This window comes from Trichosurus vulpecula, chromosome 1, assembly GCF_011100635.1.
Source record: "Trichosurus vulpecula isolate mTriVul1 chromosome 1, mTriVul1.pri, whole genome shotgun sequence".
Lineage (NCBI taxonomy): Eukaryota > Metazoa > Chordata > Mammalia > Diprotodontia > Phalangeridae > Trichosurus > Trichosurus vulpecula.
The window spans coordinates 393505366-393528693 of record NC_050573.1 but is presented as its reverse complement, the minus strand read 5'-3'; the positions used below and the strand labels follow the sequence as shown (position 1 = coordinate 393528693).

At 36.5% G+C, this 23328-nt stretch overlaps 1 protein-coding gene across 5 annotated transcripts in view; it reads right to left on the bottom strand.

The window, feature by feature from the left end:
• The window catches only part of NEDD4L (NEDD4 like E3 ubiquitin protein ligase), a gene marked incomplete in the record, with an annotated part of 461078 nt that overhangs the window by 49504 nt on the left and 388246 nt on the right, over nucleotides 1-23328 (bottom strand). For 4 of the 5 annotated variants that reach the window (XM_036757634.1, XM_036757643.1, XM_036757611.1 and 1 more), the window contains 5 exon segments: nucleotides 4343-4397; nucleotides 5607-5684; nucleotides 17143-17340; nucleotides 18506-18625; nucleotides 19142-19273. In XM_036757634.1, the coding sequence (XP_036613529.1) occupies nucleotides 4343-4397; nucleotides 5607-5684; nucleotides 17143-17340; nucleotides 18506-18625; nucleotides 19142-19273 (583 nt within the window). 5 annotated transcript variants of the gene reach the window in all.

The window sequence follows — 23328 nt, the reverse complement described above, 5'->3', positions numbered from 1 at the left end:
TTGACAAAGTAATGGCAGCCAACATAAGAAATAAGACAGAACACAAAACTAAAAAGACAAATAGAATATACATGAAAGGAAAGTGTTGTCCAATTGGACCTGCAAGGTTAACTGGATTGACCCCTTAAGGATGATACTTCTGATGAAGAAAATTTTTTAAAAATTAGGCTTTTAGAGCAAGTTTTTCTGAGGCTATAACAATGTTTTATTTTAAATATTTTTAATTAGATTAAATTTAATTAAAGTATTTTAATTAAAATATTTTGCTAGTCCCTAATTATTTGAAACTAATCCCCCAGTTTCAGTGTTAATCTACAACTTTTGCTTCTCAACATGTTTCTGGTACTCAGATTGCTAGAATTGCTCATTAATTCTGTCAATGAAAGAAATAAAAAGTAGAGGAATATGATGGGGACTTATCTTCCTATTTGTCAATCAGACCTCGTAAAAGACTTGGTAGAGGGTCCCAAAAAAGGATTAGTCAATTTTCCTTTATTGTAATACAATGGAAAGATCACTGTATTTAAAGTCAAGAAAACCTGAGTATGAATCCTAGGGAGTCTGAATCCTGCCTGACTCCGCCATGATTTCAGTTATCTTTCCACTCTCATGTATGTGAATTATTATTTGTAGGTAAATACTCAATTGCTACACACAAGTCATCTTTAAGAAGAAAGATGCCACAAGGAATGGAATCATTACGAACTAAATCTCAAGAAATGTATATACAATGGATAGTCATAAATGGGCAGTGTGGTTTGTGCTTTTCATTCCAAGTTTTTAAATCATGTTCTGCAGGAAAAATAGAAGATAGACAGATATTAAATGGGAGTAAATTAGCATATAAATTACCATCCCCTAACCAACATCAAAATACATTTTGTGCTTAGGTGAGGGTGGCTGTGCACAGAACAAAGTACTTAGACTTGGTCCCTGCTCTCTAGGGGTTTCCCATCATTCTGAAAACATTCCTGAAGAATGCAAGGTAAAGATAATGCAACTAAAAGGACAAAACATGGATAAAGATGGGAAGGCTACTTAGAGAGCGGTACAATTCTTAAAAACAAAGAAAACTCTATTCACCTATTAGGCAACAAAAATTTATTTGTGCATTTGCCGCTTAAAGGGGCAAGTAGACTACTTTTAGCAACCAGGTATGTGGCATCATAGTCCAACACAGGACCAAAGACAATGACCAACTCCTGTAATACAATAAAAATGTTAATTTATATTAATTTGGGATAAAGGACAGTCTAAATTAGTGATAGATTAAATTATGGAATTTTTTATTAAAAGTATAGTTTTACTGTACTTTATTACTATATTATTTACTGTACTGTTGTTACGTTCAAGTACAGCATCTAGCAGAGTACATTTCACATGGTAGGTGCCTTAAGGAATACTGAATAAAAGCATTATAAATAGTGACTAAAAACAGGCTAAAAAGTTCTGCCAAGGAGAGTCCTTATAGTGATAAGTTTGAATGATTTAAAAAATGAAAAATTTATAAATAAGATGTTAGAAAAACACTCAAGGTGTTCCCAATTTTTTAAAGTAGTTTCAAACATTGTCTCTTCTAATTTATTTAAATGGTTCATTCACTTTGCAAAATTTCTTTTTATAGGTAGTAAATTTCAGTGTGACTGCCATCTGAATACAAACTGCATTATTAGCAGAATCCAAATGAATGACTGCTAGGAAGACTGTAAGTTGCAGAACAGCTGTATTGGTAGAGGGACTTTCTTCACTGACAGTTCCCTCCAAGTTTGAATTTTTATTTTCTTTCAGTAGGCAAAGTAGGCCATCTTTTGTCTCATTTCTTACCTAGCCTTAAATCACTGAATGGGTGTTGCCTCAGACAAAGTGAGACTTGGGAAAAACTTTAGCTTAAAAAGGCCAAAGCTCCCATTGCATCTGGGGTCATATCAAGTCATACTGATCGATATTTTGCCACTAGACTCGGATGACTTGGAGGAGAGAATGAGGCTGAAGACTTTGTACAGCCTTGTCTCACTTAAATCCAATTCAGTTTCAAGTCAAGACATCAGCCTCTTGATCTTCTTCAAGAACAAAAGACAAACAATAACAATAAAGCAAAACAATGGTACAAAATCTTTGGGGGTGGTTAAAATAGTATTTCAGTATCATCAGAGGAACAGAAAGTCTTGGTGAGGTTTCTGGGGCTACTCAGTTGAAATTCAACATGGAAAACTTTGTGTTGGTACCAGAATATTATTCCCAAAGAGAAAGGCCAATAAATAGATTGATCAAATCATATTTAAATGATTACTGATGATTGAGTATAAGAAGGGGGGAGAAAAGGAGTTATTTTTGTAATGTGTTTTCTAGAAAGACAAAGCATATAATGATTTCCACCTCTTCTAAACTTGGGTAATGGTGATGAACCTGATTAAAGGACAAATGGGTCTATGCTGGATATTGAGGTGATATAAACACTTGTTTGATAGTGGATAAAGAATATGTGGAATTTCTTTAGCTGTCAGTTCAGCACAAGGGTGCCAAAATGGTGCCACTTGAATTTCAACTGGAATTACCATACCAATATGTGAAGGCAGCAACTTTGTCAGAATTAGGAAGATCTGAGTTCAAATTCTTCCTTGGACATTTACTATGACTCAGGTCTAGTATTTAACCTAGCTAGCTTCAGTTTTTTCTTCTGAGGGGGATCATAATAGCATCTACCTCTAAGGACTGCTGTGAGTATGGAATAAGTCTATAAATATAAAGCAAATTACAAATCTTAAAATCATATATAGACCTATGTATTTATATGTTATGTATGATTATTGTTACGTTGTATTTCATTTTTAAAACTTTCTTTAAAATATTCGGAATTACTGTGAACTTTTTACTAAACGCAGGAATTATAATGCAAATCAGATGTAAACTTTCAGAGGGAAACATTTTTTATTTTTAGTGGAAATTAGTGGTACAACCAAAGGAAGTGCTCCCTTGTTTTTTATTTATATATTTTCTCAGGAAGCCAGCCATGCTAGCAAAGATGAGCTTATATCAAATTTTGTCAACCATAAAATCATAAATGAATAGCTTTTTAGAAGGATATGGGGATGTATTTGGGGTGAACATTCATTTTTTTAATCAAATGTTTATAATTTCATGGTAGCAGTTTTAGCTTTATTTTATAATTCTGGAAAGTGAGAAAAATCAACATTTTTACCTACATCCAAATAAAAAACATCAAAGTAAGCTTAAAAAACTTCAGATGTCCAATTTGAACTAAAAAGTCAAAAATTAAAAGTTAAAATTTAATTAAAGGGATGCCACTTCAGTTTTCAGAATTATAAAATTCTTGGTCTCTGTTGGTTTAATTCAGGTATTAAATAAAGGCACATTTGGCACATCCACAAACCAATAAATTCCTTGGTACTACAAGTGGTGAAATACCAGCTCAACTGAGAAGAAAAAAAAAAAGGTAAGCCTCCTATTTACATAAAAAAACCCTGTATTTGATTTTACACTAAAATTATATTTGACATCCTTTTTTCAGGTTAGAACATGTGTGCTTAAAAATGAAAACCAAAAATTATCCACTTGCCAGAAGACTTTAAATTTTGTGTTTAATCCAATTTCTCCTCTGTCAATTTTTTTCCCCTCAGAGGCAGTAAGGAATTTGTGAAGATTATCTTATAAAAAGGGACTCCTCACAAAAAAAAAAAAAAAACCCTGGGCTAAAAGCACTTCTTTTTATTAGTTTAATTTTAAATTCAAACAAAAAACCACACAAGTGCCCTAAGATGCCATAACAAAAGTCTACATGAGACACTATTTACACTAGGACTTCAGTAAGAGAACTAGATATAGCTTAACAGTGGGTGCAAGAAAAAAAAACATGCTACAAATAGAAAATAAGGTCAGAAATGGCAATATGTCACAAGAGTGTTTAAGGCAGTGATTTCATTTAAACTCAACTATGCTCCTTTTCTCTCCCTGCTTACGTAGAGACTTGTGGCAAAATCATTTCTAATCTTATTTTCTATTACTATGGTGTATTTTAATTTATTAAATGCATATAAGCCGGAGGGTCATCAACAACAACAAAATTCAAATAAATCAATAAATGATAAAATTGTTAATGCTTCACAAGACCCAAGTGGGAACAAAGCTGATGAGCCATTTAACCACAAACTTTTGGTGAATATACGATACCGTAGGAGGGCACTAAGTCTCTGGTATCATTTTCTCCACATATCAACACCTGGCTTCCTAAATGAAGAGTAAAGTTATAAAGCTTTCGCTATAATATTTAACTTATCTCCCTTTTGTCTACAATCAATACATTTTATCAATAGATATTACTTACTATGATCTATATAAAAAGTTCGGCCATCCAAGTGTATCCTTTCTTCCCAACCGGGCTAGTCCAAAAGAAAAGACAAAATAAATATTAGTTGGCATTGCCCCCAACCCTGAACCTCCTTAAAAAAACCCCAAAAAACAACATCTCTCTACTAGCATCCATTCTCAGTTCCAACATATTCTTATTCTCTTGGTCTGGTAAAGTGATGTTTTGCACAAGAATCAATGACATACAAAAGGATTCAATTAGATGGGTATTTCTAAAAGAAAATATCATCTGCTCACCAAGCTTAAAGCAATGAACTTGAGATCAAGCAAAATTGGAAAAAATAGGGATCTATGCTGTCCTTTAAAAAAAAAAAGTGGACTACTGGAAAAGGGAATGAGCCAAACATTACAGAAAAGTTGGGTTTGGGGCTACTTTTCTAATGAACTCTAACACTTAAAGAGTTCTAGCTTAGGCCCTAGAACTTTTCTGGCCTCATGCTTGGCCAATGAGATAAGAGTTCCAGCTCTCAGAAGAGGTTTTTACATGTTCATTTAGCTTGGGAAACAACATAGCAGCATGTATTGGTTATAAGGACACAGTTTTCAGAAACCTTTGTCTCTCAGTAAGGGGTGGCTTTCTTCAGTTGTGGGAAGATGGAGGGGGGCTGTTGAAGGTGTCATTCCAAATCTAATTTAGAGTAGTATATAGTACAACTCCCACTCAGGTTCCAAAAAAGAGCAAAATAATAAGCTAAATCTATAAACATGCACCAAAGGTTAAAAAACCCTTTAAATATCTGCAGGCTAATTAGCATAATTACATTACATAATTACATAATTCAAAAAAACCTTCCTTAATTACTTCTTATGTGGACCCTTCCCCCAACTGCTTTCCATAGGTTTGTTCCAATGATTTAATCAAGGCTGTAGATGGAAGGAAGCTGTTGCTAGAGGAACAAAATAAAAGAAGCTCTCAGCTGTAAGGGAGAGTATCTTTTTGTACAATCTGCTTACAAAGACCCAGGGAAGCCTACCTTTCACAAGTGCCTGGCTAATTCTGGAATGTCTTTTCAGCTACACTGGGGTACATGTGCTATAATTCTAATCATGTCACATGACTTCTATAGACGGATCACAGCTAAACACTGAATTCTGTTAAGAATGAAGACCAAAAAATAAATAGCACTGGAAAGGAGTAGGGTGGGGGAAGAGTAGGAGTGACGCATATGTTTAAAAGAACATGAAATGGATACTTAAAGTTGGTAAAAACCAATACTCACAGGAAGAGGACCCAAATCATTAGGATTCAAAGATGCCTTTGATCGTAAATGTACTGGAAATTTCAGTCGTGGATCTTCCTGTAATGAGAATGTGAAAGAATGTAAAATAGGTTGTGGTCATTGGCCTTCTCTATTTGGAGATACGAAGTCCGGCTCTCAGTGCTGCATTATTGCCGTGTAGGGAAGATGGGAATCTCTCCTCTTCCTCCTCTTCTTTGCCTTTGGGTCCCTGTTCCACACACAAAATACTCATCTTCCATCACACAAGGCTGGAATGTGCTTCGTTCTCATTTCTGCCTTGGTATTCTCGATTTTTTTCAAAACTCAGCTCAAGTGCCGCAGAAAACCTTTCCTGACTCCATCCTCCCCACTCCTTAGCTACCTATTCTCTCTCTTCCCAAACTATCTCCTATTCATTTTGTATACATTTATCTATGTGCATCTGTCTCTCCTATCAGAATGTAAGGTCTTTTGAGAGCAGGTACGGTTTCACTTCTTTGTATTTTACGTTTGTATGTATGTATGTATGTATGTATGTATGTATGTATGTATGTATGTATATACATATATATGTGTGTGTATATATAGATGTATATATTTATCACAGTGCCTGATACCTAGCAGTCTTTAAAAACTGAGCATCATGTATTATATTTATTCACTTACAGTGCACGAGGTAGCATTAGTATTTTCCACCAGTCTATTCCTGCCTAGTCCACGTGAGCAGGCAGAGGAGGAGGAATTCATATAATCATGGAATTTAAGAAGGGCTGAATCCTCATGTTTTGTCTAGTAGAACTGGTAACCGAGCAGGAATCTCCTTGACAATAGCTGAGATCGGGTCATCCAGTTTCTTCTTTAAAAACTCTCATCAAGGAAAATGGCTTTGCCACCTAAGGCTTGCTATTGTTCAGTCACGTGGGACTCTTTGTGACCCCATCCGGAGCCTTCTTGGCAAAGATACTGGAAAGGTTTGCCATTTCCTTCTCCAGCTCCTTTTACAGATGAGGAAATTAAGGCCAACAGGGTTAAATGACTTGCCTAGGGTCACAAAGCTACTAAGTGTCTAAGGCCAGATCAGAACTCTGGAAGGTATTGGTACTCTTAGCCACTGTGACACCTGGCTGCCTTTAAAGGCTAGCTTTAAGAATTTGTAGATCATTCATCTAGGAGGAACCTCAGAGGCCATCTACTCTAGCCCTGTTATTTTTCAGATGAGGGAATTGAGGCCTAGGGAGGGTAAGTCACTTGCCCAAAGTCATACATTCAGTGAAGTACCGGAGGTGAGATTTGAACCCCCAAATTCCAACCCTACAGCCAATGTTCTTTTCACCACACTACAATGAAGTGCTATCATATGGAAGAAGTATCAAATTTCTTCTTGGGTCCAGGGGGCAGAACTAGGAAGAATGGGTGGAAATTGCAATAAGTGGCAAGGGAAGGGAAAATTTTCGAACAATTAAAATTGTCCAAAAGTACATTGTGTTGCCCTGTGAAGTAATTGGTTCTTCCCCATTAAAGATCTTTCAGTGGATAGCCATTTACTGGGGATGTTATAGAGGGAATTTCTGGCTAGGTATATGTTGGGCAAAATGTCCTGGGAGTTTCCTTCCTACTTAAGAATCTGGGATAATGGAATTCTCTTATTTGAAGGAGCACTTCTATGGACTGCATTTCCCTCCCTACTAGGAAGCCAAGCCAAAATGTGCAAAGGGTCAAAGTAGCTCCCCATTGCCTCTAGGATCAAATTATAATTCTCCAGTTTAGTTTTTAAAGCCCTTCAAAAGATCTTGTCTTCACCCTCTTTTTCAGACTTATTCCAAATTACTCCCTCTCCCTCCCTCTTCAGTCTTGCCAAACTGGCCTATGCTCTGTTCCTCACACACAACATGATGACCTCCATCTCCATGTCTCTCCACTGGCCATTCTCCATGACTGGAATGTACTCACTCCTAAATTCTGCCTTACCGAATTCTCTTCCTTCAGAACATAGCTAAATACCACCTTCTATGTGAAGCTCTTCCTGATTCCCCTGCCCTCCAATTTCTAGTGCCCTTCTACTCTGTCTGGTATTTTATTCTATCTATATCTACTTTATTATATCTATTTCTATTTTATCTTGTATTTTATTCACTTTATGTTTATTCTGTATATATACATGCATATATACACACACACATATAATGCATGTGCACACATACATACATCTCTATACATATGCTATTGCCTGATGATTGCAAAACCATTATGGAGATATGGCCAGAAATCTCCCTCAGCAGGTGGTGTAGATTCTGCTTCCTCAGTAGCCACAGTTACTGAAGACCCTTGCCAAAAGAAAATTATTAACAACAAATTCTTTAGACTAGTTAAATGTTTCAATATCACGAAGAGATACGTTTATTTTTAGCAATGGAAATGACTTTAAAGAACATACATTATCTCTCTTCTTCTTAAAATTTTTTTAAATGCTAACAATCTATTCATCAACAGCATGCAAACATTAGTTTATATGAAATATTTTTTCATTTTTAAAATTTTTAGAAAATGTTCCTTTCCAAATTCTGTCCCTTCCTCAACTCCTTACCCCACCCACTGAAAGGCAACAAATAAAATACCCATTACACATATAATGTCAGCATGGCCATTTCTCTTGCTGCTGTACCTGAAGAAACACTGGGACTTTTCATCTGACCTATTTCTTTCTATTAGGATGTAAACTACTTAACATTAGGATTTCTCTGACTTTTGTACTTGTATCCTCAGCACCTGGCACCATGCTTGGCACCTTGTTCCTGTGCTTAATAAATATCTTTTATTCATTCTTCTTATTCTAAAATGTTACAAAGAGCTGTGTTTTTATTTATTTATACATTACTGCTTCCTAAAAAGAATGCCAGCTCTAGGTTCCAAAAGTCTGGGTTCCTAGATTGTTTCAAGAACTGTTTCCTCACTGTTGCATCACTCTTTTAAAATATGGAAAGAAATACTAAACAGAAGACTGACCAAGTTTTGCAGATTAAATCTTAATTTCTGCTACTTTTAGAAGATGGGCTCAAAAATATCTTAAATTTTTCAGGAGAGTCTGAAAAGACTACAACTAAGGGAAAAAAAAAACAGAGAATGAGCAAAGCTTTTAAATCATAGGAGATTAGGTTTGAGCCTCTATTCTTAACAACACTGAAAATTATGTATCTCTCACCTTTCTAATCATACATTTACATCTTTAGTACTATCCTGCAACCTATTCATAGCCACCATGTCTCTCCACTGCTCTTTGGATAACTTCAGTTTTTATTCAACAGTGTTAGAATTCATATCCGTATGGGATCTGTTGAAAAACATCATTGTTCAAAGATCTTTGGGGGGGGGGGTTGGTTTTATGGAACAGTTTGAGATAATTTAAAACATTGTGAAATTTGTCAAAGGAAATCTAGTCCACTTTATTCCTCTTATTCAGTTCTGGGCCCAGATACTCTCCAGATACATAATTTGTCATATGTGTCCATATGTCTGTGTAAGAGATATATGTATAGATGTATACACACATATATCTACATAGAGATTTATATAGACACATATTTATACAATGTACATATATACATTCATATACATATCAAACATTTGTATTTATATAGATGGATGGGCAGATATATATATATACATATGTGTATATGAGTACACATTTATACATGTGTACATATATATCCATCTACATGTATGTATTTATCACACATTTGTACACATAGGCAACTAGAGAGTCGGATAGACATTTAGACTCGATGGCTTCTACATTCCAATTGCATTTCACATCTGGACAAGATGTACTCTTTACATTACATGACTATTAGGCCAGACTCTTTAGAATGGCTATAAATTTAATAAGCAAAGATTTATTGAGTAGCTATAACATGCAAGCGGAGAGACAACATGACATAGTTGATAGGGTCATACCCTTAAAGTCAAGAAGATCTGGATTTAAATCATTGACTGTGTCCGGGGGCAAGTCAGTGCCCAATGGAGGGCTATGAGTTACAGAATAGCAGAGGGATTTTCCATACTGAAAGGCGGTCCCACTAAAAGAGTCAAAGACTACAAAATAAAAGTGTGCATAACATTGTGCTATGTCCTTGGGATATACAGAAAAACAGTAACAACAAACCAACCCTTCCCAAAAAGCCGATAATCTATTTGGGGCAGAGCAGAAGAACAACATATAGACATATGAAATGATTTCATAAGAAAGAGAACACTACCAAAGAGTTATGTGCCCTGGAAGAGGACTCTGAGTGCAGTCTTAAAAGATGCTTGAGATCCTTGAAGGAGCTCCATTGAGGAGTATCTCTAAGAATCTAGGGGCGATGCAATCACAAGTGTTTTCTGTAAAGAGGAGGATGTGGAAGACTTCCCATCTAAAAGCAATCCCTTTTCCATTTGGGTTCTACGGGAAACACTTTTGATAACTGTCCATCTTTCTGTTTTAAGTCTCTAGTTGTCCTGATCTATATCTGGCCACTGGACCTGGATGGTTCTAGAGGAGAAACTGAGGCTGGTGACTTTGCACAGTCCTGCCTCCCTTAAATCCAATTCAACTGCAAGTCATGGCATCATCTTCCTGATGTCATGGTCCTCTTCAAGGACGAAGGACAAACCACAACCACATGAAAATGCAATCTGCTATAGAAAAGCCATTATAAAAGCCTGCTTGTTCCTTACTTTTTGTCAAGGATATGTGTGTCTGGGTGTGTTCACGTCATTCTCATAAGATTTTGTAGAGATGAGAAAACAGGTTTAGGTATCAACAATTGCTGACCTCTTCTTTCAATCACTTCTTTGGGGGAATGATAGATAACATCCAGAAGTTTTCCTAATTGTTCAGCATCTTCTTTTCATGCAGATATCCTGAGAATGAATCTCTAAGCTTTCAAAAATCAATTTACCTTTAGCATGAACGTTTTGTGCACGCTTAGCCTGGTCTAGCTCTTCTTCCCATCTGCTTCCTGCTTTACTGCAAACTCCATATCTTCACCTAGCATCTCAGGCGAATGAGGTGTGATTCTACTATCAATAGTTGACAACAGTTCTTTGTGGTAATGACAAATTGGTTCCAATTTTGGGTTACTCATTGTATGCCATCCAGTTTACTCTATAAATGTTCTCGAGATGACCTAGTTTAACTTAGTGTCACAATAAGTATAAAATATTCTTTTTTTTTTTCCTGGATGTTTTAGGAAATGAGGCTACTCACTGACTTAACACCACCTCCTTCAAGGTTTTGCAAATGAGTTTTTATTCTCAACTAGTGTGGACTTTAGCTGCCATGTCTCTCTGGCTGGCAAAGGGGAACAAGTGTTTGCTGGCGGGGGCGTTTTGAAGCAAAGCCTTTTTTGATTCCTTCCTCCCCGCCTCAATTGTTAGTGCGGTCTCCCTTCTAAAATTACCGATGTATTTATTTATTTATATACATATTTGTATTCATTAGAATGCTAACTACTTCAGGTTAGTGACTTTTTTGCTACTGTTTTAATTAAGTTGTTGTTGCTGTTCTCTAGGTAGCACATGGACAGAGCATTGGGCCTGGAGTCAGGATGATCAGCGTTCAAATTTGGCCTCAGATACTTCCCAACTGTGTGACCCTGGGCAAGTCACTTAATCTCTATTTACCTCAGTTTTCTCATCTGTAAAGTGGAGATAATAATAGTACCTACCCCTCAAGGTTGCTGTGAGGAACAAATGAAATAATAATTGTGAAGCACTTAGCACAGTGCCTGACACATATGTGTTAGTTATAAATGTTAGCTATCCTCCTCCTCATCCTCATCCCAAAGGCCTAGCACAATAAACATTCCGAACATTTGTTGAATTGAATTTGAGGGCTCTTTCTGCCCCCTTGTTACTTTCCAACAGTTAAACCTTGTGTAGGAAATGGTCATGGTTCATGCTAATTTGTTCTATTCATTTCCCATTTAAGGGGAAATGTCTAGAATGTTCAGGTTAGAGCTTTTGACATTTCATGCCATATCTTGTCATCCCCATCATTTATTTTGATTTAGTGTTAGTTTGGACCACAGTTCTAGTCTAATCTCACTGCATATAAATGGATGATTCAACTATTTAAACCAACTTCCTGTTGGGATACGGTTTCATTTTTGTGATATTGTTTGATATGTTCCATATCTAGACCCATCCTACTTTCTTCTCGAAGAGTATTTGAAATATCTGGACTTTTAAGCAGTCTACACACCTTTGACTTCTTTCACTTCATAATCCTGAACCATATTTTGCAACATATTTTTCACTCTTTTCCTTTATGCTCATCTTTGCATTAAAGATACTGAGTTATAAGGCATATGCTGACTGACTTTGGAGGATCTTGTCAAGTTCTTTGTAGACTTTCTCTAATTCTTTGCCTTCTGTTGGCACATAGCCTATAATTATCTTCATGGTGGTCTTTTTAATTATGCTCTGATGACCACTGTAAGGCAAGATGGTCAAATCTTTCATTAAATGACATTTCTTGTAGTCTTTGGGTTCATGGTGAAATCAGCTCTGTGAAATCTGTTATCTGCTTTGCCAAGGAGAGCCTGTGAAGCAGCCTGGCCCTTAGCTTCAACTGCCTTTGTCCTCTGGTTTAATTTATAGCAAGAATGTTAATGTTCTGGACCCTTAGTGTTCCCCACTAAATAAATCACCTAACTGTGTTATGTATTTAACTACAATATATATTAACTATTCATGAAGTCTGATGGAGCCAGTGGATACTTGGAATGCCACCCAAGTTCTAGGAATACAGCTAATCATATTCTTTCAAAAAAAAAAAGGTGGCTACTACAAAGAAATGAAAGCTAAAGAAATAACCGATGAAGTTTTTAAAAAAAAAATGATTATCAGACTATTCTTAAGAAGCAGCAAAGCAAAAAACATAGATAAGTGGTCCCATAAACCAGCTATCTTATCAACAATATTTACATCTGTATCTTTCTTTTTGTATGGAAACACCACAGAATAATGAATCCAATAAACATCTGTTAAGTACATGTCTGTAGAGAAATGTGCTAGGGGCTGGGTAGATACAAGATTCAGGTAAGAAACAACACCTTCCCTCAAGCAGTTCATAGTCCAGTAAGGGTGCATGATAAAAATACAGATCATAATATTATACAAGAAAGGCATCAGAGAGGTACCAAACAAATGCTATATGAGCTTTAAGGAAGAAGGTTTTTATTGACTTGCTTTACTTTAAAAACCATCTTATTAAAAGGAGTGATGGCAATGCAAGGATCTGAGATAACACCAAAAGAGTCCTGATGGAAAATGCCATCCACATCCAGAGAAAGAACTATGGAGTCTGAATGCACATGGAAGCATACTATTTGGTCTCTTTTTTTGTTGTTTATTTTTTTTTCTTCTTTCTCGTGGTTCCTCCCATTGGTTCTAATTCTTCTTTACAACATGGCTAATGGGAAAATATATTTAATATGAACGTATAAGTAGAACCTATATCAGATTGCCCACCATCTTGGGGCAGGGAAAGGGAGGAGGAAGAAGAAAATGTAAAACTCAAAATATTATGGAAGTGAATGCTGAAAACTAAAAATGACTAAATCAATTGAAAAAAAAAAAACAAAAGGAGTGATGAGTCTGTTTCTTTCTCACCTGTCACTATAAAAATTATTCACTCACTATTTTTTTCTCTCCTATTTCCCCATCTAGTTATAAATGTTCTAAAGTAGTACACATATACACACTCATACCCATAAAGTTTCCTTTTAATGATGAAATAATTATAAAAGTTTTAAGATATGGTGACCAGGGCTAATTGAAAGAAAAATTGGCTCTGCAATGAGAAGTTTTTTGTTGTTCAGTTGTTTTGGTCATCTCTGACTCTTTATGACACCATGTGGGGTTTTGCTGGCAAAGATACTGTCATTTCCTTCTCCAGCTCATTTTACAGATGAAGAACTGGAGCAAACAGGGTTAAGTGACTTGCACAGGGTCACATAGCTAGGAAGTGTCTGAGGCTGACCTTGTACTCATGAAGACAAGCCTTCCTGACTCCAGGCCTGGCACTCCACCCGTTGTGCCACCTAGCTGCCCCTCTGAACCCTCTGATGGGTTCAAATCTCATCTCTGATTTTATTACCTGTGTGACCCCTGTTAAGACATTTAACTTCTCTGTAAAATGACTCATCTGTAAAATGAGAAGGTTGGATTCAATGGCTTCAGAGGTCTCTCTCAGTTCTAAATATATAATCACATATGAAAAAAAATCAATACTTCTTAAATATTCTTTCCATATTTAAGAGAATGCCTAGACTAAGTCATGAATATGCCACATCTCATTGATTTAGATTCAGGCAGAGTAAAATCCTGAAGGGAAAAGAGCATTGTATTTGGAGTCAGAGAAGCGGAATTCCAATTTTAGCTCTACTTCTCACTATTTGTGAGAACTAAGGGCAAGTCAATTTGATTTCCTGGGCCTTGGCTTTCTAATTTGTATAATGAAAGGGTTGAACTAAAAGAGATTTAGTACTGGAGCGAAACTCAAATATCATCTAGTCCAACTTACTCATATTCTAAATGGAAACTGAGGCCTCAAAGAGAAGTGACTTATGCCATTGATACTAAACAGCAGAGATGGGCTATAAACCCTCTAATTATGTGGCTTTTGCCATTAAATGATCTCTCTGATATCCCTTGTCCTAAATGCAAGTGCTTTACATAAAATCCTTAAGAATAAATTAGCTTGGGACTATATATGTAATGTAATAAAGGTAGGAGTCCTTCATACTCTGAAAATAGGCCACCAGCTGCATACCCAGTGAAATAATACAAACAGGCAACCCAATGACTATTACTGCAACAATAAGGACTGGAATTCAGAAAGCTACAATCTCTTTTATCTTTTACCTTTGTGCATGTTGGAGAGCTTTTATGAGAGATCTCCTTGGGTTGGCAGTTCAACTCTCTGTATATTTTGAGATCACTGGCCTACAAAAGGCATTGAACTCTCAAGCTGGGCCATTAGCCACGGGCTAATGAACAAATGAAGTAAGCACATTCTGTAGAGCAAGGCAACACTCCTCTGATGCTTAATACTTCACACCAATGATCTTACACCTCTTCATTATATGGTGATTGGCAGGATTTCTGTTTTGCATAGTCTAATAGAAAGTTAATTAGCCTGGTAAAGTTTTGGCTTCATTTTTATGGTTGTTGTTGGCAGACTACTGTTGAAACTTTAGGAAATTCAGTAGCTATGATGACATGGAGGGAAGGGACATTCTCTCTCCCTGCCCCCAATATTCTTAACCAATTATATTAGCCTCCCCTTTTTACTATGAAAAGGTTAAAATATAAGAAGAGCTGTGCTTTTTCTCTTTAAAATTAAAAAAATAAATATGGTAAAAAGACTACAGCCTGAAAATGATCTTCACAACAAGCATCCCTTCCCCCACTACCCCTGTTAAAATAAACATGCAAGGCAGCCCTGTCCATCCACAGTGAGAGCCTGCGTATAGGTTTTTGTTTCAAAAACATAATGTAGCTGTGTCAGGGAACACCCCTGATTCTAAATGAGAGGGGCAGAGGCTTGTGGATTCGCCAGTTGTTAACTAGAAAATGTCCAAACCCCACCAGAAGTCAACTTTCTCAAAAACAAAACCAAAGCATTTTAAAATGTGTAAATTAGCAAATATGTCAAATATTTCTATCTGGGCAAAAAACTAGAAATGGAAGATAAAACTGCTTCAGTCAGCATTAATACATGTAGCAAACAAAGCTCATGCTACTTAAAATTAAATCCACACAGCAGCAATTACACCGAGCTAGTGATGTGAAAGGCTGTGAAAAGTTAGAGGATTTGATTACTAAGCCAGCTCAAATTACTAAAATCATAGCTTATATTGGCAGGCCACAGTGGCTCCTTATACTAATCTATCCTTTTTTATACATTCTCCCCTATTTCTAGAGCTCCAATTTCTAGCTAGGTTTTGAAATTATAGTAGTTCAATGGTAAATGGAACTGGGCAGGCTGAAAAGAAAACTGCACATGTTATGTTAACATAACAAAGTCCAAATTATTTATAACTATGAAAGAAGTTCTCCGCATAATGAGTTTTTTTTTAAGATAGCAGTGGAAAGTTTATTGTTTCACTTTGCTTTAGATTTTAGGTTCAGTAGGGAAAGGGCATTACATAAATCTATAATATTGATGAAAATAAATGCTTTATCTGCAAAGCCCATTGAAAGAGATTTCAAAGTATTTTACGTGCATACATAAGTGTGTATGCATGTATTTACAATTCCTCTAATTTATTTTAGATCAATATTCTTAATTGTATTTTACAAATTGCCTTTTCCAACACAGCTAGGCACATAAATGAGTAAAAATATTCACAAGGAGAAGGCTATCCAGGGAGCTGAGCAAACACACGCACGCGCGCGCACACACACACACACACAGAATTAGACCATTTGTTAAAAATTAAGTCAACTTCTCAAGAGTGGATTAAGATCCAATTTAAACCTCAATTATCTGATCAATTGTTCTGCTTTAAAATAACAGAAAAACAAAAAACAAAAAAGATGATGCAGTCTAACAATGCCATTTTGTAGATGAGGACAAATGAGGCAGAATCTAAGTGACTAAAACTAGATTTTATAGGTAATATTTTAAATCCTGAGCTGTTTTTAAAGGATAAGTTTCCTTCCTTCCCTCCTCCCTCCCGCTCTCCCTCCCTTCCACCTTTCTTTCCTTTCCTTCCTTCCTTCCTTTTTCCCCCTTTTTAAGGGCAGCTAGATTGTAGCTAGGAGGTACATTAGATAAGAGTGCTGGCCTTATTGTAATTTCAAAACCTAACAGAAAGTGGAGGGCCTGAATTCAAATCCAGCCACAGAAAACTTACTACTGTATTACCCTGGGCAAGTCACTTAACCTTGTTTGCCTTAGTTCCTCATGTATAAAATGAGCAAGAGGAGGAAACGGAAACCCACCTCAGTATCTTTGCCAAGAAAATCTCAAATGGGGTCATGGAGAGGTGGACATGACTGAAAATGACTGAATACCACACATGCCTTTTTAAACGTATATAAGTCTTCTTCATGAAATAGCATAGAACAGCAAGTTTTATTTTGAAATGAGAAAGGACAAAGCTTAGCACCCAATCTAAATCTGGAAGTCAGATTCAATGCAAAAATGCCAGTTTCAAAGATGATGCACTGACTCAATTTTTTGGCACAGAATCTTTGATCCACTGTGATTTTCAAGATGTCTTTTGATATTAAAAAGAGTAAACCTTTAGTAATATCAGAACAGGCAGGCCTAAATACAGCCCAAATCAAAAGTCAGAGAATCACCCATGGTCACTAAATCAATTTTTTGTTAGTTTGTTTTAAATATGAAGACTAAGAGAATAAGGGAAAAAAACATCAAAGATCTTAAGAAGAAAGCTATCTTTATCAGACTGATAGACTTTAGATAAACTGTAGGTAAATAAAATGGAGTAAAGTAAAAGCAAAAAGCCCAAATTCACCTTACCCATGTGGTAGTCTTTGTATTATGATCAATGAAGAACGGACGGCCATTTGGAGCTATCCGCATTTCCCAGCCAGGTGGCAGGAAGCTCTGTGTAACTTTGTGCTGTGGTTTTGGAGAGTTGTAAGGTGATGGCTGTGGGGATTGCGGATTAGAAAGGGTGTCCTTCACAGCTCGACGTATGGGTGAATCTTTGGCACCCTATGGAATAATAATACTCATTAGAACTCTTCCATTGCGATTTTAGATAAGCCCAAGTGGGCTTGTGGAAAGCTTCTCACTGGAGAAGGAAAAGTAGGCATCTACTTTTAATAATAATATTTATTCCTATCTATATATTTGCCTTAACTCACTTTTTTCAACCTCGCTTAAATATTTCTGCTAGTTTAGTATTTCTCCATGCCTATTAATGAATGCTTCCAAATATAAACACCAATTAGCCATTTAGCACAAATGAAATATACGGTTTTGTGCTACACTCGGAAAGGATTTCACAGACTGCAAAGAATGTTGGTTTCTGCCCTTAAGAGCTCACAATCTAATGGGGAAGATGCTTATAATCTTTACAATGACAAAATGTCAAACTTGTTTATTGGAAGAAAACACTTACTGTCTTGTGGCTTTTGTACAACATAATAGACATAAACTTTAAGAATTAAGCTCTGATTTAGAGGAAGCTTGTTCTACTATATGACCTGTTGGGGCATCAAGAATCCCTTGAATTTAAGTGACACACAATTACTCTCCCAATACTATAACCACTCAGTGCCTTGAAAGGATTGGTTTTCCACTCATTTATTTTCCTATGACAATCAGGATAAGAAACAATGTTGTAAACAATACAAATGATAGATAGCACAAGCTGAATGCCCAGCCATGATTTGTAGACTACATAAAGATCCAATACCTATGCCAGAATCTTTGCTTGAAAAACACGAAGGCAGATACAAGGACAATCCCAGTTTTTCCCAATGATAAAAGCAACAGCTACATTGTGAAGCTCAAACAGAAGCCTTCGGAAGGTTTATAAAATGAAATTAGATGAGAGTTCACAGGAGATAGTAGGAAACACAGTAATGATGGCAGAGGTCCCAACCAAGATGGAATAACTCGCAACTCACCAAGAGCCCAGCAAAATGAGTATGGGAATTAAGTGAAAGAAATCAAAAGATGTTGCTAGGCCAAACAGAGAAGCATGTAGAAAAGCTGCCAGAAGAACACCTTTGCTATGAAAGGAAACAACAGACCACGGAGAAAGGGAGAAGGGGGCTGCCAAACTTGAGTCAGAGTTAAGAGACAAGAGAAAGAATGAGAGAGAAGTCACGGGATAGAAGTGATCCTTGGTTAGATGAGACAGACTTCTCACCTCCAGCGGCGCAGATAAAGTTACTGTGGGCGAACTGAGGCTACGAGGCCGGCGGATCTGGGGCTCACTTAGATGGTTGTTACTGTTGGAAGCTGATCCGGAGGCACCGTCTTCAGCAAGCTATTTTAGAGGCAAAAACAAGTTAGCCAAATGTGAGGATCTTCCTCTGTCTCTGATTAGGTTGTGCAACCCCCAAAGAACACCACCAACAACAATAACAACAGGGAAGGTTTGGCATATTAAGTCTTAGAGGAAATAATTAAACATAATAGTAATGGAGAGAAGGGGCAGGGAAAATACTATCAAGAGGAATAAAAATGAATCGCTTCCTCAGAATCAAAACTATCTTCAGTCACCAGAAAAAAAAAGATGTTAGTAACACATTATAATGGACTATTATTATTTTGGAAATCTCATTTATTTAACATTCTAAAAATGTACCCAATTATATTTCATCTTGGGCACCAAAGAAGAAATGCGTCTGCAGGCAAACATTGTACTCAAATCCCTACTGGTGGGATGTAACGTTTCTTCGTGACCTTTTAGTAGAATGGATGACTTTTGAAAAAACAATAAAATGGGCCATATTTTCAAATTCTACTGCCTGCCATTATAAGTTGGACAGATTCTTCATACCTGCATAATAGGCCGAGTCCAAGTTGTAGTTCGATTGTTATGATTGACATAGTAAGTGCGTCCCTTAGCATCTTTCCTTTCTTCCCAGCCTGAAGGGAGGCCCGGCGTAGTATGTACATAGGCCACTGATGGCTGTTTATGCAAGAAACTGGCATTATTTTATGTTTACAATAATTCCGTGAACAATTTTATAAAGCCATTTCCACCTTGAGAAGCCTTTCCCTTTAACATAGCATGTTAACGTTATTTTTAGGAAAAAAATCACAGGAAAACATTTAAAAGAGATTATCTTCAAAACATAAAGCTTCCAGTCACTTATCCTCAAGTATGCAATATTACTACATGACAAAAGTATAGGAATCAAGTACAAGAGTGAGCGTAGTTTGTAAGTCCTAAAGTCTATTGAATCTACAGAGCCATTGCTCCGGAAATAATAGTTAATAAAAGTCTGCTTGGTCATAAAAGTTAAATGAGGTAATGAACAATTTTTTTAAAAGAATCTAATAAAATTCAAATGTCATCTTTCATTAAAGCAATGCCTCAGTATCTGACTAGTTCTTCTTTAGAGGATATATTTCCCCAAATAAATGCAATAAGGATGCTCCCTTAATCCTTCCCAAATTGATCCTAAATTCTACCTTCTGAACCTCCTAATACAGAAAACCTTTTAGAGAAAAGTATTTATTTAATGAAAGGGGCCTCATTTTCCAAATCTTTGCTACTATGAAAAGTGCCACTATAAACATCTTGGTATTTGTGGGACTTTTACTTCTGTCTTTTACCATTTTGGGACATATATGTCTGGCCATGGGATCTCTGAGTCAAAGGATAGAGAATTTTAAATCGTTTATTAGCATGGTTCCTTTCAACTTCCTTCCACAATAGACTAATCCGTAGCTCCACCAAGATATTAGTGTGTTTGTCTTTCATTAGTCCCTCCAATACTGACTATATATTAGGGCTCTTTTTCAAGGATTATACATATAATGACAAATATATAACCAAGGGTAGAAAAGAGGAGAAAAAGGTTTCTCTGCTACGATTTGGATTTCTCAAGGTATGATGCTGCCACAGGTTGAAAATTATTTAGCAGTTTGAGAAGAGAGACTGATCTAAGGAAATCTGAATAGAGCTTTTCTCTTACATCCATGGTTCCAGATGTGAGGACTGTATCCTGTATAAGTTACTTTAGTGCTCCTATCTAGTAGGACAGGGCAGCATTCTGTGTAATTTAAAAACAAGTACATAAAAAACCTGGAAGGTTTAGAAGGTCTGAAGACCAAAATGACACCTGTGCTATTTTGCATATAAAGCTGGAAGAGGAGACTGATCTTTCACTATTATTTTTCCTGATTAGGGACTCATCTTGGACCACCATTTACGTGAATAGATGCTGTCATGATCTCTTTATTCACATATTTGTGCCTGAGAAGACTTATATGAACTGATGCAGAGTGAAGGGAGAAGGACCAAGAGCACAATTTAACAGGAACAACCACATTGCAAGGACAAACAAGTTGGAAAGACTTAGGAACTCTGAACAATGCAATGATCAAGATTCTGGAGGGCCAGTAATGAAGCATGCTACCTGATTTGTGACAGAAAGGTGGTGGGCTCATGATACAGAATGAGACATAAACTTTTGGACATGGTCATTATGGGAATGTTTCGCTTGACTACGTGCTTATTTGTTTTAAGGATTTTCTTCTTTTTAATGGGTGGGGAGGGGGGTTCAAGGGAAGGGGGAGAGAAAATAAATGCTTTTTAATCTTCAAAGAAAAAGAATAAAGATATTTGTAACCCAAGTTCTTTCTTTGATGACTCTAATCTCTTTCGCTTTGCTATTAAGTTTAGGATCTAAAAGTCTTGGCAAAACAGCATGCAGAAAACTGGTATCATGTGGGTGGGTGACCATAGTGTACTTGCTGGATGCTAGAAATAGCATCCTATTAAAAGGGGTTTCTGCCATGTAACTTAGGCAACATTTTACAAGAGGTCGAACATTTCATGTCATGTCCTATATAGTGTGTTCCAGATGGGAATTAATTTGCCCCATGGGGCAGCTAACACACGATAAAATTATAGATCCAGTGAAAACTATTTTGACAATGATAAGAGCAATGACGTATGAAAATGAAGAGTATCCATAGAAACTTTATCCTCTGTCACCTGTTGAAAACGATTAAGTGATAAAGCTTTAAAATTCACTGCCTTATTCTCTAGTCCTGATGGAAACTATTGGGACAAAAAGGGATTCAATCCAAAAGGAGAACTCTGTGGACCACAGCAAATTTTGATGTTGGAAGTTCCTCTTAAAAAAGGACAATACACGTAATGAGGGGGATCAGCAGATGCAATTCTTGTAAACTATGGCAGCCCTACTGTTTATTTTTTAGTGGGCACATCAATTTGAATGTATTTTGATTTAACTAAGTACATGGAATGTACAGGTGGCAGAGTCTTAACCAACTGGATCAATCACACCAAAAAGGTTTTTAGTTAAATGTAGTAAAGCAAAAACTGGCTGGGTTACCCTGATAAAATTATTTGTTGACTGGGTACCTTTTCCTCTATAGCACAGCATTGGGGAAGGAAAGGCAATGCGATATGCCCTCATAAAACTCTTTGAATTGGGAGGAGTTTTTTAGTCCTTTTGAAAGCCTGGCAAGGATATGAGATCATAAGATGAAAGATTCAGAGCTGGACGGGACTTCGATGTCACTGAGCCCACTCCCCATTCGTTTTACGGATGAAGAGACTAAAAGAGGTGATGTGATTTGCCTCTAGTCACAAAAGATCCATTAAATGATTAGTGAAAGTTATAAGGAGTTTGTCAATGAAATCAATTTGTGCAAAAGTAAAATATCTTGAATAGTTCGGGCAGCTGCAACAACTACAAAGAATTCAAAGCGCTTTGAAACTAACAGAGCACTTTGGGCACCACAACCCCATAAGGTTAAATAGCCTGAATATAATCATCTCCATTTTAAGAAATAAGGAGATGAATTGACTTAGCCACAGGCACATGTTTAGTAAGTCTCAGAGCCTAGACTCAAATCCCCAGATTCTCAGACTCCAGGACAAGTACCCTTTTTATGACACAAAACTGCCTCTATCGGAACTGGAAGCTGAATTAAGGATGCCTTGTTCAGTGATGTAGTCACGAGGCTAGTTAACAGAACAATCTTACTCATGGATTTTCTCCCCCTGCCTATAGGAGAATAATAAATAATAACTCATGCTTACATAGTTTTTAAAGTGCATGAAATCAAAGGATGGTTGGAAACACTGATCTTTAATGAAATGCTCAATATTCCTAATGATGTGAAACGAAGCTGTAGGGTCTAACTCCTTTAAATTAAATGATGTTCCTGAAATAATTGGCTCTTTTTATACCTGTGATGCCAACCCAGGACACAAACCCATGTGATACTCTCCCTATAAGGCAGTCAATAAGAATACAAGATTCAGACTTTAAACAAAGCCAGGAAAGGTAGAATAAGTGCAAGTATAGTTGTCATCATTTGACAAAATGATTGCTAATGTTTCATGCTTCCATTGTTCATAAGCTACATCCCAAAGTGGTCCTTGAGAAAGGAGTTGATAACTGCTAACAGATTTCAATATAGCATTTAACAATTTCCCCCCATCTCTCAGGGTAAATACTTTACCATTGTGCTTGATGATGCCACATATCCATCAATTACAACGGCATAATAGTTGAATTTAGGTAAAATTAAAAAAAATCAACTATGACACAAAATAATAAAAGTTACAATATGCTCCCTAAAGAAGATATTGGTATAATGGAAAGGATGCTGAAAAAGCGTGAACACTGGCCCAGGTTTCAATCATGCTCTTAGGCAAGTCAGTGTGATCTTTCTGAACCTTAATTTCTTCATTTGTAAAATGATGGGATTAGGTGAGCTGATCTTTAAGATCTTTTGCGCATACTTGACCACATCAGAAATTTTTCAAGATTGTGTCAAGTTTTTCTAGCATCTTACACGTGCATGGCAGGATAACATACCTATCTGTCTATTTCTCTTATGCAGTGCCATGGTGTGATAATATTACTGACCATGATGTAATAATAATAGAAATGCTCATTTATAGAGCACATTAAGATTGGTAACATACTTTACATATATTTTCTCATTTGCTTCTCACAACAATCCCTGTGTATA